Source organism: Mytilus trossulus, chromosome 6 (assembly GCF_036588685.1).
Source record: "Mytilus trossulus isolate FHL-02 chromosome 6, PNRI_Mtr1.1.1.hap1, whole genome shotgun sequence".
Classification (NCBI taxonomy): domain Eukaryota; kingdom Metazoa; phylum Mollusca; class Bivalvia; order Mytilida; family Mytilidae; genus Mytilus; species Mytilus trossulus.
This window is the reverse complement of record NC_086378.1, coordinates 20,096,801-20,117,351: the sequence shown is the minus strand read 5'-3', so window position 1 is coordinate 20,117,351 and position 20,551 is coordinate 20,096,801. Positions and strand designations below refer to the sequence as shown.

Below are 20,551 nucleotides of genomic sequence, written 5' to 3'. Positions count from 1 at the left end.
ATCTGACTGTGATAGATTGTCTCTGACATTATGTCTATAGGTGACAGTATCATTATTGTTACAGGATAAATCATATGACTGTGATAGATTGATTCTGACACTATGTCTATTGGCCACAGTACCACTAGTGGTACAGGATAAATCATCTGACTGAGATAGATTTACTCTGACGCCATTTTCTATTGGTCAAGGTATCATTATTGTTACAGGATAAATCATCTGACTGTGACAGATTGACTCTGACACCACGTCCATAGGTCAGAGTATCATTATTATTACGGGATAAATAAACTGACTGTCATAGATTGACTCTTACACCATGTCTATAGGCCACAGTATCATTATTATTACGGGATAAATCATCTGACTGGCCACAGTACCACTAGTGGTACAGGATAAATCATCTGACTGTGATAGATTTACTCTGACGCCATTTCTTTTGGTCAAGGTATCATTATTGTTACAGGAAAAATCATCTGACTGTGCTAGATTGACTCTGACACCATGTCTATAGTTCACAGTGCCATTTTTGTTACAGGATAAATCATCTGACTGTGATAGATTGACTATGGCACGATGTCTATAGGCCACAGTACCATTTTTGTTACAGGATAAATCATCTGACTGTGATAGATGGACTCTGACACTATGTCTATACGTCAAAGTATCTTATTGTTACAGGATAAATCATCTGACTGTTATAGATTGACTCTGACACTGTGTCTATAGGTCACATTATCATTATTGTTACAGGATAAATCATCTGGCTGTGATAGATTGATTCTGACACTATGTCTTTAGCTCACAGTATTGTGATATGTTTACTCTGACGCCATTTCTTTTGGTCAAGGTATCATTATTGTTACAGGATAATTCATCGGACTGTGATAGATTGACTCTGACACCATGTCTATAGGTCACAGTATCATTATTGTTACGGGATAAATCATCTGACTGTGATAGAATGACTCTTACACCATGTCTATAGGTCACAGTATCATTATTATTACGGTATTAATCATCTGTCTGTGATAAATTGACTCTGACACTATATCTATAGGCCACAGTACCATTATTGCTACAGAATAAATCACCTGACTGTGATAGATTGACTCTGACACCACATGTATAGGCCACAGTGCCATTTTTGTTACAGGATAAATTTTCTGATGGTGATAGATTGACTATGACACCATGTCTATAGGCCACAGTACCATTTTTGTTACAGGATAAATCCTCTGACTGTGATAGATTGACTCTGACACTATGTCTATAGGTCAAAGTATCATTATTGTTACAGGATAAATCATCTGACTGTGATAGATTGATTCTGACACCATGTCTATAGGTCACAGTATCATTATTGTTACGGGATAAATAATCTGACTGTGATATATTGACTCTGACACCATGTCTATAGGTCACAGTATCATTATTATTACGGGATAAATCATCTGACTGTGATAGATTGACTCTGACACCATTTCTATTGGTCACAGTATCATTATTGTTATAGGATAAATCATCTGACTGTGATAGATTGTTTCTGACATCATGTCTATAGGTGACAGTATCATTATTGTTACAAGATAAATCATATAACTGTGATAGATTGACTCTGACACTGTGTCTATTGGCCACAGTACAACTAGTGGTACAGGATAAATCATCTTACTGTGATAGATTTACTCTGACGCCATTTCTATTGGTCAAGGTATCATTATTGTTACAGGATAAATCATCTGACTGTGATAGACTGACTCTGACACCATGTCCATAGGTCAGAGTATCATTATTGTTACGGGATAAATAATCTGACTGTGATAGATTGACTCTGACACAATGTCTATAGGTCACAGTATGATTATTATTACGGGATAAATCATATGACAGTGATAGATTGACTCTGACACTATGTCTATTGGCCAAAGTACCACTAGTTGTACAGGATAAATCATCTGACGGTGATATATTTACTCTGACGCCATTTCTATTGGTCAAGGTATCATTATTGTTATAGGATAAATCATCTGACTGTGATAGATTGACTCTGACACCATGTCTATAGGTCACAGTATCATTATTGTTACGGGATAAATAATCTGACTGACAGATCGACTCTGACACCATGTCTATAGGTCACAGTGTCATTATTATTACGGGATAAATCATCTGACTGTGATAGATTGACTCTGACACTATTTCTTTTGGTCAAGGTATCACTATTGTTACAGGATAAATCATCGGACTGTGATAGATTGATTCTGACACTATGTCTACAGGTCACAGTATCATTATTGTTATAGGATAAATCATCTGACTGTGATAGATTGATTCTGACACTATGTCTTTAGGTCACATTATCATTATTGTTACAGGATAAATCATCTGACTGTGATAGATTGACTCTGACACCATGTCTATAGGTGACAGTATCATTATTGTTACGGGATAAATAATCTGACTGTGATAGATTGACTCTGACACCATGTCTATAGGTCTCAGTATCGTTATTATTACGGAATAAATCATCTGACTGTGATAGATTGACTCTGACACCATTTCTATTGGTCACAGTATCATTATTGTTATAGGATAAATCATCTGGCTGTGATAGATTGTTTCTGACATCGTGTCTATAGGTGACAGTATCATTATTGTTACAAGATAAATCATATGACTGTGATAGATTGACTCTGACACTGTGTCTATTGGCCACAGTACAACTAGTGGTACAGGATGAATCATCTGACTGTGATAGATTTACTCTGACGCCATTTCTATTGGTCAAGGTGTCATTATTGTTACAGGATAAATCATCTGACTGTGATAGATTGACTCTGACACCATGTCCATAGGTCAGAGTATCATTATTGTTACGGGATAAATAATCTGACTGTGATAGATTGACTCTGACACAATGTCTATAGGTCACAGTATGATTATTATTACGGGATAAATCATCTGACAGTTATAGATTGACTCTGACACCATGTTTATAGGTCACAGTGTCATTATTGTTACGGGATAAATCATCTGACTGTGATAGATTGACTCTGACACTATGTCTATTGGCCAAAGTACCACTAGTGGTACAGGATAAATCATCTGACTGTGACATATTTACTCTGACGCCATTTCTATTGGTCAAGGTATCATTATTGTTATAGGATAAATCATCTGACTGTGATAGATTGACTCTGACACCATGTCTATAGGTCACAGTATCATTATTGTTACGGGATAAATAATCTGACTGATAGATCGACTCTGACACCATGTCTATAGGTCACAGTGTCATTATTATTACGGGATAAATCATCTGACTGTGATAGATTGACTCTGACACCATTTCTTTTGGTCAAGGTATCACTATTGTTACAGGATAAATCATCGGACTGTGATAGATTGATTCTGACACTATGTCTACAGGTCACAGTATCATTATTGTTATAGGATAAATCATCTGACTGTGATAGATTGATTCTGACACTATGTCTTTTGGCCACAGTATCACTAGTGGTACAGGATAAATCATCTGACTGTGATAGATTGACTCTGACGCCATTTCTATTGGTCACAGTATCATTATTGTTACAGGATAAATCATCTGACTGTGATAGATTGACTCTGACACCATGTCTATAGGTCACAGTATTATTATTGTTACGGGATAAATAATGCATTTACGTTGGATAACTGTATATTGATTTGGGGTATGATCTACATATCATATAAGAATAAGAATAAGAATAATTTTATTGCATCATACACCCAAAAGAGGGTCAACGCAAAACAAACAAGTTCACAACATAAAGAACATAGACAATTATAGTCCAATGATAATCACAAGATAACAAAACAAATACAAATACATAATACTATCTAAAACATGAAATACATAGAAAAAATAAACGAAAAACAACAATCAAGTTTACAGGGTCAGAGTTTGATATATAAATATGCTATTGAGAATCTTACATTATTAATGGTCAATTATTATATTAAATTTAATCAATTCATTTGAAAGTTCACCTTTCAAATAAGTTCCCAAATGAACCCCGGAAATTTGTCTCCTGGTTTGATCTGCAATAACGTTTTGACGTCATATTTTAAATATTGTATATAAGTATAGGTCATTCTTTCTTAAATATTTATATAACTATAGGTACTGAATTTCAGTGAATGTTATATTAAAATGGGTACGTTTTTTTAGGCAAAAATGGCACACCCCTACCAAAAAAATATCGAAGTTAATACAACACATCTCAAACAATCTTTCATTTCTATAGTAAATCATTTTTTTTAAATTTCAGTTCTATAAGGGACTTACTTACTTTGAAAGCAAAGAAAGGGGACTGGGCACTGTGTGTTTGTTTTTTGTTGTATTTTGCTTAGATTTTGTTTTTTCGTTTTGTTTTTATTTATTTTATTTATTTGCTTATTTGCTGTTGTTATATTTTCATTTATCTTTTTTTAAGATTAAAAGTGCCGGAAAGAAGGAGGAGGGGGGGGGGGGGGGGGGGGGGTTGTCATTCAGATTCTTGAGAAAAAAAAACTAATTTGTCCAGACAACGGCGACGACAAAGTATTTTTAAGTATCCTATATGACTGTCCATTTTCAATGGATAGTAACATGTAAAATTTAAAAGAAAATATATTTTTGAGATCTGAAAAATAAACCAGTTAAGACTTTTGTCGTGTTCTAAAAAAATGGTATTGCTAAAAGTTACTAGGAAAATGAGAAGGCTTTCTTCATATGTAATCCCCGTTTCAGAATCCTTGGAATTGACCCAAAAGGGGTAAGAGAAACAAAATTCAAAATCATGCAGTTCAAAAGAAGGCTCGCAATATATTTGTTTAAATCTAATGAAGTGTACATTACATTTATGGATTTTTAGGGTCATCGGACGCAAAAATGAAAATTGAAATGTCAAAAATTCATACGCATTTAAACAACAAGCGTGTTACATATAATGACTCCTAAAGGACACCGTAATTAACACCCCTGAAGAAATCAGTAGAGGACTTTGCTATGCACTTCACGTTACCCGTAGCAAAATACTGAACATCCATTTTAAGTGAACTAAGATGATCATATTCTGTGAACTATAGACATTTTGGTATTAAATGAGACTCTAGTAGGGATCATCATGCTTGCCCTACATTCTCAGTTTTAGATTTTAATAGATAGTTGCCAAATTTTATGCAGTGTTTCTCCAGCCAGTGGAGGAATTTACAGAACAACAACACCCCCAGAAAGGATACGTTACAGGTCAGACATTTTAAAAGTTTTTGTTGTCTTATTTTGGTTTTCATTTTTTTTTTTTATTAAATTTGACTATATACTGCACAATTATTGTAAAAAAAACACAGCAAAAGCGTACTTGGTATGTCCTACGTGGAGATTGTAAGTTCTCGTTGATGTTACAAGAAACAGTAAAATCATAAAAAAAACTTCAGATCATAGATTTATTATCTATGTTCAGATTTACTGATTCCTCGAATTCATGTCAATTTTTTCATGCAAGTGGCTCCCCGTACGAACAATTCGTACGGCGAGTCCCAGGGCTCCTAGTACGAACTGCCATATAGATGAAACGGATACGAATTTCCAAATTTCGGTCTTGGAATAAATCCCGTGAATGGTGCATTGACTTTGACCCAAAAAAATCATTATGTCGAAATATAAAATCATTCAATTGATAGACTAGCCTGATGTTTAGTGACTATATGGACATGTATCCTACAAAATTTTAGATGAAAATGCCAAACACACTAAAAATACGCAAACATCTTAACTGACGATGGCTGGTTATTGTTAAAAGAATTGATGATTCAGAATAAGGAGCATCATGAATGGGATTGTTTTGCTTGTAAACAAAAACTTGGTGTTAAGGAAACTCTGGCATGTGATTGCTGTCTAGAGTGGCACCATCTGCAAATGTGTCCATCTGAAATGTGTGCCCAAACAAACGTATTGGATCTGTAAATCTTGTAAGTAGTTTCATGCGTTTAAGGCAAAATACAGATTTGAACTTAATATATTTAAATGTAAATTATATGTCTATTGTAACATTGAAATTAAATTTCCTACTTCCATGAACCCCATAGTACGTAAGTTCAATGATGGCTGATAATTATTTTAAGTAATTTATATTTCTTATTTGATATGAGCATGTTTATATTGATTCTATATTCATTATGTTTCCTTCTATTTCTCTCATTGCATGAATTTGTTTTCATTTTAAGTCATGTTTAAAATTTATTGACTGTTTTACATTTTATTTAAAATTGTTAAAGACATTTTAATCTGTGGCTCTATGTGGATTCTGCATATTTTAAGTATTTGATTTTAACTGGGATCAATATAAAACGATTGGGATTTGAATCTCTCAGTATTTCTATGATACAACAGTAAATTTTCTACGTCGTGTCTCAAACTTTCACCTATAACTTTTGATTTACTCATCATAAAATTATTCTAAAAATTATGCAGGGAAGCTGATTTATTACTGATTTGCAAGATTAAATTTTCTTTCGCATAACAATAAAATCCTAATTTTAGAAAAATAATAAAGGCATGAGGGGTAGTTTTCTTGTGAAAAGAGGTCGTAAAAATGTCAAGAAACCTTCCAATAAACAATTGAAGTTATCGATGATTAACGAGCGGCGGAATACTAGAAATCAAGAAAATTGCGTAACTTTAACTGGTTAGTTTACCTGTTAAATTCCACACTACTATTATGAAATTTAACCTGGATAAAGCTCTTAATATTGGCTTTGTAACCATATACAATTTATGCAGGTGAGAATATTTACAGTGTGATTTTAGTTTTACTGACGTGACCCCACTAACGGAAATTTACATCAAATTTTTGGGGTTCAAAAACTGAACTTTTCATTATATATTTTTGAACTAAATATTCAACTAAATTTAAAGAAAAATATATCATAGGATGCCTCGAAGTTTCCTCTTTTCAGTCATATAATTTTAAAGTATGAAATATTTTTGGGAAAAATAGAGAGTGTTCCCAAATTCACGCCAACCAATCTCTCTCATTCACCACCAAATGTGATGCAAAGAAATTAATGAGAGAGACACCCGGTGCTGAAAGAGAGAGATAAATTTTAGATCAATTAGAGGTAAGTACGTAAATTAAGACCCCTTATTCAATTTGTTTTAAAAATCAGAGAATGCTATTCTGTGGCAAATTCATTTCTCTATACGTTGATATTCATTGCTTGCATGTAAACACAAAACTGACAACGTAAGACGTTTTCTCCTACAAACATGTCAATGGAAATACAAGAAAAAAAGTCAAACAATTGTCCAGAAATCAATGTTAATCTAATCTTATCTTACCAATTTCACTGTTGTAGAAAGTTTACCAGCAAGGTATCACTACCATGTCATATCAAGTGTCAGACTCTATCCGTTTTCTCTCAATCATTCTTTGAAGTTAGTGGTGATGCATGAGAACTAGTGGTGATGCAGGAGAAAAGTGGTGGTGCATGAGAGGACAACAAATTTCTTTATGCTTATATCAAAGTGTTCGACAATTATCATGTGAAATGACTGTTTCAAGTTTCAGTTATTCATCAAAACCTGAAATTGTCTTTCTGGGGACCTTAATTATCATGTTTACCTGGTTCAGTCGACATTGCGAAAGCAATGCGATGTCTGCCTTTTTGATTTTCTCTATTTTCTGATAATAAAGTTACCATTTTCATGTAATTTATCAAAATAGAGGAAGATTACCAAGAGCAATTTTTGTCCGTCCCGCCTGCAACAAAAGTCATGAAGGCGAGACGTAGCGCTCCTTAATTTCGTGGTCGTCGTCGGCGTTGTGATGATCAACATCTGGTACAACCTGTGTTTAAATTCCTTTAAACATTAATAACTTAATCAAATCATTATGAAATCATTTGAAATTTAGACAGTGACTTTATGTTGAGGAGGCACTATCTATAACAATATTTTGAGAGAAAAAAAAGTTTTATTATTTTTTCTGAATTTTATTGGCAAATGGACAGTATGTTGCACATCATATTTTGTACACGCTATGGTTAAAAAAAATTTCAAACATCAATGACTTCATCAAATCTTAATCAAATCATTTGAAACTTGGATAGCAGCTTCTTCATGGTCAAGAGATATAGCATGTTTCAAAACTAAATTTTGAGAAAAAAAAAAGATTTTCTTTCTGAATTTCACTGGTAATTGGAATAAGTTTTTTGCACTTTACATTTAGGTTCAGTCTGTAGTTAAAGTTCTTTAAACATCGTTTACTTTATCGGCATGTCTCTTTGGAATTCCTTCTAAATTGGATCGAGGCACCTTTATGATCAAGAAATTGTACCTAAAAATATTTATCTATTTTTCCACAATGTACTGATAAATGGACTTAGGTTTGTTTTTTTTTATTTATTTTTTTTGCATTTCACATTAAAGGGTAGTGTATTGTTAAAGTTTTTAATTATCAATATTTATATCAAACCTTCATGAAACTAACTGAAACTAGTACCAAAGCTTTTAGTGATAAAAGTACAGTGTTTTTATCAAAATTTAACAACAATATAGATTTTTCCAAAATTGATTGATAATAAGACTTATTTTTTGTCAATTTACATTCTGGTACAGTCTGTTGTAAATCTTTCCGTCATCAGAGACTCTTATTAAGTATTATGAGGTGGGGAACATTTTTCTTCAGGACAGTTTTTGAAGATCAACAAATTAAGAGTTACATGTTATCACTGATTCCATGGAACCTTAACGAATTTTTATAGTATGGATTTATTTTTCCAAAGGCCACATCTGTCTAACCCCTCGCATGCATATGCACCAGTTCAAAGGCAGGAAAATATTGGCCATGGGTACATTTAGTAGTTCTATTTTGTATGTTTGTTGATGTTGTGACAAACTAATGTGTTATACTGTTCGATATATATTTTTTTTAAATCTTGTTGGGGTCATTCAGAGCTTGATACCCTGTTGAAAAACTTGAGGTGACCACAGTGAATTTGTGTCTTGTATTATGACCGTTTTTTATTCATGCCTATGCCGTTCTAAGCCAAGTCACCATTCATGCAAAAGTTACCTTTATCAATGAGCAAATTTGAAAATACTGATCATATACACCATTGGAAAAATAAAACCATATTATAAAAAACACTCCAGGTATTATTCCTCTATTTTTACAAATTGAGATGCAAATGGTAAAGTTATACCGAAAATAGAGAAAAATCAAAAAGGCAGACACCGCATTGCTTTTGCAATGTCGACTGATTCAGGTAAACATGATAATTAAGGTCTCCAGAAAGACGATTTCAGGTTTTGATGTATAACTGAAACTTGAAACAGTCATTTCACGTGATAGTATAGAGAAATGAATTTGCCACAGAATAGCATTCTCTGATTTTTAAAACAATTTGAGTAAGAGGTTTTAATTTACACACTTACCTCTAATTGATCTAAAATGTATCTCTCTCATTCAGCTCCGGATGTCTCTCTCATTAATTTCTTTGCATCACATTTGGTGGTGAATGAGAGAGATTGGTAGGCGTGAAATTGCGTCATGAAGTGAAAAATTCTGCGGTAGATTTCTATAAAAACAAAAATTACCCAACTTTTAGAGCAAAATTTCTGTACTTTGGAATAAAACTCTCTGTCAAAAAACTTTATCATCCCATGCAGGAATCTTTTCTCTTTAAAATTTTCGGATTAATCAGATGAAGCATTTTTGAGTTACTGTACGACATTCAAGAAATATGGCATTTTTAAAAAAATCAAAGTCCCATAACTCTGGACACATCGCAAAATTGGAAAAAAAAAGGTAACCAGACATTACCAGCCTAATTTTAAAATTTCAGTTCAATTGGATGAAGCATTTTTGAATTCATGAACGACATACAAGAATAAAGAGCTTGGCCGAGTGCACCATGATATGACCGCAATGATCGACAAGTGTTGACACACTTCTAAAGTGGACACAATAATATGTTTGACACAGTAATTTGCTGGACACAGAAATTTCATTAGTACTAAAAAGCACCACTTTGGCCCTTAATAGGTTGGAAAAACTGCAAGTCCTAGCTAAAATTCTCTGTTGGAAATTTCATAAGGACTCTAAAGAAAAAAAAAACCTTTGAAATTGGACGAGAAATAAAAAAGTTTGTTTTTTGGGATTGAGCACCACTTTGGCCCCAAATAGCTCGGAAACGGTACAAGCTACGTTAAATCCTTCGAGACTCTATCAGTGCAGAAGTTCATAAGGAAAACAATGAAAAAATCAAAATGAAAATAAGATGAAAAATATAAATTTCATGAAAAAAAAGAGAAGTCCGTTTTAGCCTCTTTTAGCTCTGAACCCTTAAGTCCTAGCTCAGATCTGTAAAAATTCACTTATTTTCTATGATACTCTTTGATCTCACCAATCTTAGTATTTACAATTACGTGTATTTCATTTCTCAAACAAAATCTTCATATTAAGTAGTGTTGTCAAATTGAACAATTATGCCTAACCGGTTAACCGAATAATCGTTCGACCGATTAACCGGTTAACCGGTAGTTACGTTGATGTTCAAAGTCTTATACAAAGTACTTTACGAATGACTGGTTTTATGATACAATAAATTGACATTTATCCCAGGGTATTATAACACAATAATGCAAACACTAACACAATTAGGATTTCAATATGTAATAAATTACAAAAAAAACAAATTTATAAGTATGTACATTTAGAAAGAACGAAAGAAGAGTTATTCACATTTTTCCTCGGGTACATAGTTTTTATTCAGGAATATTATCTGGTCGATTACAGAGGAAGATAGTCGATTTCTCAGTTTAGTAACAATGAGACCCGCGCATGAAAAGATTCGTTCTGACGGAACAGAGGTAGCAGGAATACTTAAATATTGTCTAGCTAACACAAAGAGTCTGGGGAATTTACAATTATTTTCTTTCCACCACTCGAGTGGGTTTGAATCTTGCACAGCACGCTCCTTGATGTATAAGGACATTTCCGATTCATCTTGAAAGGACGTATCTTCGTCGGTGTCAAACAAAAGAAAGTCCAAAGATCGTTGGACTCTTTGTTTCTTGGCTGGTTGCTTGTCAACTTCAGTTCCAAGGTTTTTTTATGACGTTTTAACTGCGGGCTTTAATGGCACATCGTCTAACTTGGACTCTAACATTTCAATGGCGACTTTTTTTTGTTCTGGGGAGAAAAAGTTAAGTGTTCTATGCCTCGGATCAAGTAAGGACGCTAAAGCATGCTGTGTAGATGCAGTTTCAATGTCATACGGTTTAAAGCGGGTGATGAGTTCTTCCGAAATACTTGCTTTCATTTTATGCGCAAGAGCACTATCCTCTTCAGAGTTTTTTAGGTGTTTTTTTAAGAGTCCGTTGACAATAGGAAGCATTACAGAGGCTGATACGTCCTTTTCCAGACACATGTATGTTGTAACATGAGACATTTGCTTCAATACTGCGGAAATTTCAACCAGATAATCCCACTCATGATCTTTGAGAAGCATATGTGTGTCACATTTTTTAGTAACAGTTGTATCTAGCATTACATCCGTAATAACTCTGCGTTGTTCACATAGGCGTTCAATCATTAGCTGAGTCGAATTCCATCTCGTAACTACGTCTTGTATAAGTTCGTTCTGTCTTAGTCCGAACAACTTTTGTCTTTTCCTCATTTCTGCAGTTATTGTAGTTGAATGCTTGAAATGTCCCACTAACTTACGAGCACGTGAAGTAAGTTTGGCAATAGCGGGTATTTCCAAGCATGGTTTAATGCAAAGCTGAATGGTATGACCAAAGCATCTCATATCGTCAAAGTCACATTTCTCTGATGCACAATTCATGTTCCTAGCATTGTCATGTACAGAACTCACAATTTTACCGTCCAATTCAAACTCTGAAATTGTAGATTTCAGTCGTTCAGCAAGATTTTCGCCTGTATGGCGTTCAGGCATTTCACGAGTAACAAGCACATTTGACTGTAAATTCCAGTCTTTGTCAACGTGATGTTCTGGACTGTTAAAAAGCTTTTTGTAGCATTCGATGTCCATGTATCAGAAGTAAGGGATACGCTGTCAATGAGATTTAACTCTTTAATCAAACTCTCTTTTTTGTCACTATATGACTTTTCTATTCTGGATTTTATAGTATTTCTAGACGGAATTTTAAATTCTGGAGCTATTATCGACATAAGTTTTGAAAATCCTTTTCCCTCAACAATGCGAATGGGTAGGTAATCCAATATAATCATATCCACTATTGAATTTGTTATTAGTTCAGATTGAGTAGACGAAAATCTTCTAGATCTGGGTGTCTGAACAAAGTCTAAAACCGATGACTGCTTAACTTTCTCAGGCGTTTCAGAAAAGTCATTGGGATGCTTTAACTTCAGATGATTCAGCATATTACTTGTACCACCAGTATAGACTAATTCCATTTCACATAGTTTGCATTTCACTATTTTGGAGTCGGCATTACGTTTAAAAAAAGACCAAGCCTTAGATGACGGAGGTGGCATATTTACATGTACGCACACACAATATAAAGTCAAAGTGAAGAAATAAACTAAATCGTAAAATTTATTCAGCATGTTCAGCTTACAACTGTTCAAAATAAACTTAATATGCTAATTATGTTTACATTATACTTGCCCGGAGCTGACAGACAAGTTGTCTATGTGCTAATTAAGTAATAAAATTTAAATGTTTTCAAGGTTAACAAGATTAATCAATAAACTGAACAATTGATCTGTCTAATCAAGTACCAATCAATTCGTACAATCATTTCACATTATTTACTAATGATTTCAGTACACATTTACATCAATTTTATTAAAATTTTAAAAAGGTCCGGTTAACCGGTAAGCGTTTTTGGTATTCGGTATTCGGTCGTTCGACCGGTTAACCGGTTAACCGGTTAACCGTTGACAACACTAATATTAAGTGATCAATGACTTGTTTGTAGAGCTTTTATTGCTGATCATTTTTGCAATTTTTAATTTTTTTTCTATCTATTAAAACTTATTAGATAATAGCCAAAAACATTAAAATTGGCCAAAAATAGTCTTTTATATGCAATAACCCCTATGCGGGGGCCATCCGACAATTTTAACTCAAAAGTAACTAAGGTAGATCTTGTCAATCTGAACATTTGTCACCCTGTCAGATTTTCTCAATCTGTTACAGTTTCCAAGATGGCAGTTAATATTTGCATTTTACCCCTATGTTCTATTTTTAGCCTTGGCAGCCATGTTGGTTGTCCGGCAGAAATGTCGTTCACAACATTTAAACTAGTTACCCTAAGGATGATTGTGGCCAAGTTTGGTTCCATTTTGGCTTGGCAGTTTCAGAGAAGAAGATCTTTGAAAAAGTTAAAGGACTGACGATGACAGACGACGACGGACGCCAAGTGATAGAAATAGCTCACTTGGCCCTTTAGGTCAGGTGAGCTTAAAACTAGAAATTTATATACCCATAAATTTGCTTCCATTTGGTCTCATCAGTCAGGGTAGGAATCAAATTCATGGTTTCAAGAAATATCTATATCATCTGACTTTCCCTGAGACCTTCCTGGTTCTCAAAGTTAGTACATAATTGTTAATGTACATAACTATTCCAAACTTGAGCTTTTAATTTTTTAAAAATCATCAATTTTTATTTTCATTTCAAAAATTGTATTCAGAGGATATTTAATATTTGACAACAAATAAAAATAAATAATTCTAAGTTTAATTTAAACTGAACCAGGAAAGTTTCGACCTGCCAGTTAAGCATTAGGACATGCAAGTATTTACATATATATATGAACATAAATACAATAAAAATTTGATGCCTGAAAACTGTAGAAGCAAGACAAAATACTCTACCAACTGAGGATTACCCCATACAATTTAGCTAATCTATTGGGAGTCCTCAAAACAAAATTATATACATAAAATAATATACAAAAAGGTGAGTTGACCAAAGAAATAAAAAACAATACCTTATACACAACAAACAAGCAAGTAAAATGTCATATGAAACAAGTATTAACTATTATATTAATTTTACACAGTATTTTCAGAAAATTTCCAAATCTTCAACTGTCCATGTTTTATGGGTGAACAGAACTTCAGCTGATAATGTGATTAAACTTTTGTCGTATACATCCTTTGTATAGTGTAATTCATTAGTTTGAAGTGCAGATTTTGAATATTCTATAGGAAAAGTATGATTTAAGGCGTATAATACAAGCATATCAATAACAATATAGACTAGCTACATCCCTTTTTGATATTTATCCCATGGCTTTTTTTCAAGATGCACTTTATATTTTCTTATCAAGTTAGTTATAAGAATAGAGGATGTGGTATGATTGTCAATGAGACAGTCATCTGGAAAGGTTCCAAGTACAAATAAAAATTTATCTACAGGTTACCGTACGGCTTTCAACAATGGACAAGAATCCACAACATAAAGTAAGCTGTAAAAAGCCCCTAAACAAGAAAATGTGACACAATTCAAGATAACAACAAACCTTTATAAATTTAGATTCACCTTTATAAATCAAGGCATCATGCATCCCCTGTAGGTCGATATTAACAGAGATTTTCATATACAATGCTATAAACCTCTTTATATAAGCAAAAGTAATACATGCATATAACTGCCAATAAGTGCACTCTAAATCTAAGACTACTTTTTAACTCATGTAATTTATATCAAAAGAGCAAAACCTAAGAAGATATAATTGTAACAGGATGCTGTTATAGATGTCCAAAGAAACACAAATTGAATTCTCCTTCAAATCAAAAACTATCTCCAGGGCCTGTATAATTCTAGAAATGCCCCTCAGGGCACTAACCTTGTATGATCAGTGAATGTGCCTTGCTAAAACATAGGGTAATCCATGATTACAAAGTTCGCCTCATCTGCAACATTCTTTGTACCTAAGACAAACCTATAAAACACAATAATTCATAAAAGTAAGAGCTTTAAGCTAAGGAGGGTCAACTATGCATGAAATGTAGGTCAAATTACATGATCCTAGACCATATAGTGACTGAGAAATGAACTCGACATAAACTTTAACCAAAGTCAATCAAGCATGAAATGTAGGTCAAATTGACCTATTTTGGTATGGATGCTGACAGGCTCCCAAAGTTACATCCCCACATCAAGTGACACGATCCTAGGTCATAAAGTATCCGAGAAATGAACTCGGATGTAAACTTTAACCAAAGTCAATAAAAGCATGAAATGTAGGTCAAATTGACCAATTTTGGTATGGATGCTGACAGGCTCCCAAAGTTACACTCCCACATCAAGTTATATGATCCTAGGCCACATAGTATCTAAGAAATGAACTTCGACGTAAACTTTAACCAAAGTCAATCAAGCATGAAATGTAGGTCAAATTGACCTATTTTGGTATGGATGCTGACAGGCTCGCAAAGTTACATCCCCACATCAAGTTACATGATCCTAGGCCACATAGTATCTGAGAAATGAACTCGGACGTAAACTTTAACCAAAGTCAATCAAGCATGAAATGGAGGTCAAATTGACCTATTTTGGTATTGATGCTGACAGGCTTGCAAAGTTACATCCCCACATCAAATTACATGATCCTAGGCCACATAGTATCTGAGAAATGAACTCGGACGTAAACTTTTAACCAAAGTTAATCAATGTGTACTTACATTTTTGATACTTACCAATCACTTGGTGTGAAAGTTGAAGGAGCCTTCCTTTTTCTCTTGCCAGTTTTGAGTGATACAACTTCTATTAATTCATTATTATTATAGGTTCAAGATAGGAATTAAATATTAAACAAGATGAACTGTGAGCTATTACTCACAAAAGTCTACCCCCGCTAACCATATCATTATAGGATCTGCAAGTTCGTAAACAGGAAGTAGAAGAGCAGCAGACCTGAAAACCACTTAAACAATACAGCACCCCAACCTGATACTTGATAACAAATATCTAATAGCTGTAATACATAGTAGTTGAGAAAAGTGTTACGAAAATTTTTCATTAATATCCCTGTCTAATTTATGTACTAAGTCCGTAAACAGGAAGTTGAAGAGCGACAGACCTGAAAACCGCTTACACAGTACAGCACCCCAACCTGATGCTTGATATCAAATATCAAATAGCTGTGATTCATAGTAGCAGAGAAAAGTCTTACGAAAATTTTTCATTAATATCCCTGTCTAATTTATGTACTAAGTCTGTAAACAGGAAGTAGAAGAGCGACAGACCTGAAAACCGTTTACATGGTACAGCACCCCAACCTGATGCTTGATACCAAATATCTAATAGCTGTGATACATAGTAGTTGAGAAAAGTGTTATGAAAATTTTTCATTAATACCCCTATGTCTAATATATGTACTAAGTCTGTAAACAGGAAGTAGATGAGCACCAGACCTGAAAACCACTTACACGGTACAGCACCCCAACCTGATGCTTGATACCAAATATCTAATAGCTGTAATACATAGTAGCTGAGAAAAGTGTTACAAAAAAGTGTTACGGATGGACTGACAGAGGACGGACTGACTGACGGACGGACGGACAGAGGTAAAACACTATACCCCCCCTCTCCTTCGGAGCGGGGGTATAATTATTACTGTTAATTTACTTAGCTGGCACTGATAACGGTAATTAAAGAGAAATTTAAAATATGACAGGTGTGTTTTTTCTTTTATATTGTCTTAATTACATGTACTTAGCCAAGTGGCATTTATAACCATGCTAATTTTTATTCCGATTAAGTTGATGCCCTGACCTCTTTTGATCTCTAGTTAACACTTGCCAATAATATAAACATACAGACCATGAAAAGAAAACTTGTTAAGTATGAAAATGGGAAAGAACAAGAGCAAAGTCGGCTCTGGACCTGCAGCGCTGGCACTTCATGGAAACATAGGTGCTTACCAATCGCAGCATAATAGTATGTAGCATTGGATAATAAAGGGAATTGTGAAAACAAAAGGAAATTGAGTACAGGTTTTTTATATATAAAATGCAAGAAATATGACAATTTTAGCATGATATACATCTATTAAATTTTGGCCTTGGCAGCCATGTTGGTTGCCCGTCAAGGACTACGGATATAATTTTAAAAATAGATACCATAAGGATGATTGTGGCCAAGATTGGTTCCATTTGACCTGGTAGTTTCAGAGGAGAAAATTATTATTTGCGAAATTTTAACCCTCGCTAACACTTGGGATTAAAATTTTACACAAACAATGCAACCCATGTTAAAATCTCCAATAAACCATGGCTGCCATGAATTATTTCTTAAATAGTCAAAAACGTTAAAATTGGCCAAAAATCATCATTTATGGGCAATAACCCCTTTGCGAGGGCATCAAACAATTTTGGCATAAATGGAACTTAGGTAGATTTTGACATTCTGAACATTTTTGCCTATGTCAGATTTTCTCTATCTGCAATGGTTTTCAAGAAATTAGTCAATATTTGCATTTTACCCCTATGTTCTATTTTTAGCCCTGGCGGCCATCTTGGTTGACTGACATGGACATCATACCCTAAGGATGATTGTGGCTAGGTTTCGTTCCATTTGGCCTGGCAGTTGCAGAGGAGAAGATTTTTGTTAAAAGTTAACGGACGACGACGACGGACGCCAAGTGATGGGAATAGCTCAGTTGATCTTTCAGGTCAGGTGAGCTAATAAAAAGTGAAAGGGAACCAGGCATTACAAATTCCAGCCTAATTTTAAAATTTCAATTCAATCGGATGAAGCATTTTTGAATTAGTGTACAACATACAAGAAAAACGCATTTTTTTAACACCAAAGTCCCACAACTCTAGAACAACATATAGAAAAATCAGAAAAAAAACGAAAGAGAACCAGGCATTACCTATTCTAGCCTAATTATAAAATTTCGGATTAATCGGATGAAGCATTTTTGAGTTACTGTACGACATTCAAGAAAAATGGATTTTTTTGTAAAAATCAAAGTCCCATACTCTGGACACATCGCAAAATTGGAAAAAAACAAAAGGTAACCAGACATTACCAATTCCAGCCCAATTTTAAAATTTCAGTTCAATTGGATGAAGCATTTTTGAATTCATGAACGACATACAAGAATAAAGAGCTTGGCCGAGTGCACCATGATACGACCGCAATGGTCGACAAGTGTTCATTTGGGCAAGTGTTGACACACTTCTAAAGTGGACACAATAATATGCTTGACACAGTAATTTGCTGGACACAGAAATTACATTAGTACTAAAAAGCACCACTTTGGCCCCTAACAGGTTGGAAGAACTGCAAGTCCTAGCTCAAATCTGCTAAAATTCTCTATGTTGGAAATTCGATAAGGACTCTAAAGAAGAAAAAAAAACCTTTGAAATCGGACGAGAAATAAAAAAGTTTGTTTTTTGGGATTGAGCACCACTTTGGCCCCTAATAGCTCGGAAACGGTACAAGCTACGTTAAATCCGTCGAGACTCTACCAGTGCAAAAGTTCATAAGGAAAACAATGAAAAATGAAAAAATCAAAATGAAAATATGAAAATTAAAAATTTCATGAACAAAAAAGAGAAGTCCGTTTTAGCCCCTTTTAGCTCTGAAACCTTAAGTCCTAGCTCAAATCTGTAAAAATTCACTTTGTTGGAAAAAATATGACTACTTTTGACATAACTGAAAATCGAAATTGTCAATTTTATTTAATATAAAAAGAAATTCAGGTTTAAAGATATTTTTTAGCCTACAACTTTTGAAAATTTACTGGATTTTTTTTCCTTAAATTGACGATTGTTGTTGGAAGGGACTTGGACAATATTCATGACATGGTCAAATTACAACTAGATGGAAAATTAGACGCCTTTTTCGTGCCACCGTGACAATAAGTGAAGGGCATATTGTTTATACTGATCCATCTGTCCGTTTGATGTTTTAGAACAAAATAAAACATAAATTATGGATGGATGGACAACAGATAGACGATAAATAATGGATGAAAATGCTTAGTGATGGCAAAAACTTGCAAGCCTTTCAGGCTAAGTGACCAAAACAGAAACCAATAATACAAATCAGCAATTCTTACTTTTCTTGTTTTCTTGCTTTTCAGCTACTTTACTGCTGCTTGGAGTATATATTTTTCTAGGAATTCTTTTCCTTTTTGGATAGGAAATTGGAGTTTCCATTGTTGGTAGATCTGCAAAAGATGAATATCATATTTGACAGATGTTTCACTATCAACTGTTTCATTACCAGGACCAAAATAAAAAAAGTAATGTATGATCTGACAAAAAAAAAAAAAACAAGCTGTGTCAAGTCTTGTATTGCTGTTTTATATTTCAGAATATTTATGTGTCCGTGTCGTTACCAATTCCACTCTGAATGTAAATCATAATAATTTTGCGCTTGACACGAACCAGCTAGTAACTATTGCAAGAAAGGTAACTAGAGGCTCCAAGGAGCCTGTGTCGCTCACCTGTTTTCAAATTTGTCTAAATCTTCCTTTGAGGATGATTATAGACCCACTGGCTGTATTTTTTAGATCTTGTCCTACTTAACATTTTTGCTGTTCAAACTTTCAATATATCTATAACAGTTTAAAAGATACTTTTTAAAGCACTAAAATCGGTGAAAATATAAAAATAGAGGATATGGTAATAAACAAGTAATAAACATTTAAGGGCAATAAATCCAATAACAAGTGGTCATTTGAACTGTGTGTAGAGCTTTTATTGCTGAACATATTTGCAATCTAAAATATTTTTTTTTCTATCTATAATCACTGTGCTTAAACAGCTGTGGGTAACTTAAGTTACCCACAGCCCAAGATGGCGCAAGACATCTTCTGTTTATATAGATTTTAGTTATTTTAAAGCAAAACAAAGTTGTTTAACGAAGATAAAGCTTTCAAGAAGATGTATATCAGTTTCGCCCGCACTAATAAAAGTAGAAATAACTCAAGTATAAAACAATAAGTCGAAAAACAACTGATTTTAAAAGTCCAAAAGAGGTACGTAACTTTTACAAGAGATATCCGTAACTTTTTTTACGTAATTTACAGAGATGTCCGTAACTTCATGATGTGTCTTTAACTTTTCTCAGAATTTATATTGTTATACACAAAAATATAAAGGTAAGCTATGAAATATCGTAAGTTGGTATACTACTACATTTAGTTACAGTAAAGAGTAAAGGTTAACGCCTTACTTATTCCCAAAAACGGCAAGGGGAATTCATAGTCAGAAGTTCCAATTTTCGAAACGATCCCTTAAAGCAAAACACTAAACCCCTTCAACATTTTTTATTCTAGATTATATGTGATATCACTCTGTCTGTTTTACTCATAAAATTACAGCAACACAGTACTGCAACATACATTTTTACAATAACAAACCACGGCTGTCCTTAATCAACTAGTTTAAGATGAATATTAAGAAGCCGAAAAATCTGAACATGTAGCTTAAATGTTTTTCTTCTATGCGGTGCCAATATTCAAATTTTCAGATGAAATTACAAAAGGGAATAAACCGTACAT

General features: G+C 33.8%; 2 protein-coding genes across 4 annotated transcripts in view; both read right to left on the bottom strand.

The window, feature by feature from the left end:
• Window positions 1-11,142: 11,142 nt before the first annotated feature.
• Window positions 11,143-12,084, bottom strand: LOC134722397 (zinc finger BED domain-containing protein 4-like). The gene has a single exon (XM_063586015.1). The coding sequence runs from the start codon at window positions 12,082-12,084 to the stop codon at window positions 11,143-11,145; it is 942 nt and encodes a 313-aa protein (XP_063442085.1).
• A 1,690-nt stretch (window positions 12,085-13,774) lies between these two features.
• LOC134720907 (uncharacterized) overlaps window positions 13,775-20,551 on the bottom strand; it is a 30,167-nt gene continuing 23,390 nt past the window's right edge. The window contains exons 6-8 of one of the 3 annotated variants that reach the window (XM_063583470.1): window positions 19,103-19,213; window positions 15,714-15,795; window positions 13,775-14,971 (exon numbers count right to left, since the gene is read on the bottom strand). In XM_063583470.1, coding sequence (XP_063439540.1) covers window positions 15,725-15,795; window positions 19,103-19,213 — 182 coding nt within the window. In that variant the 3' untranslated portion in view covers window positions 13,775-14,971; window positions 15,714-15,724. The remainder of the gene's footprint in view (window positions 14,972-15,713; window positions 15,796-19,102; window positions 19,214-20,551) is intronic. The other 2 variants (XM_063583469.1, XM_063583471.1) reach the window with 2 other exon arrangements.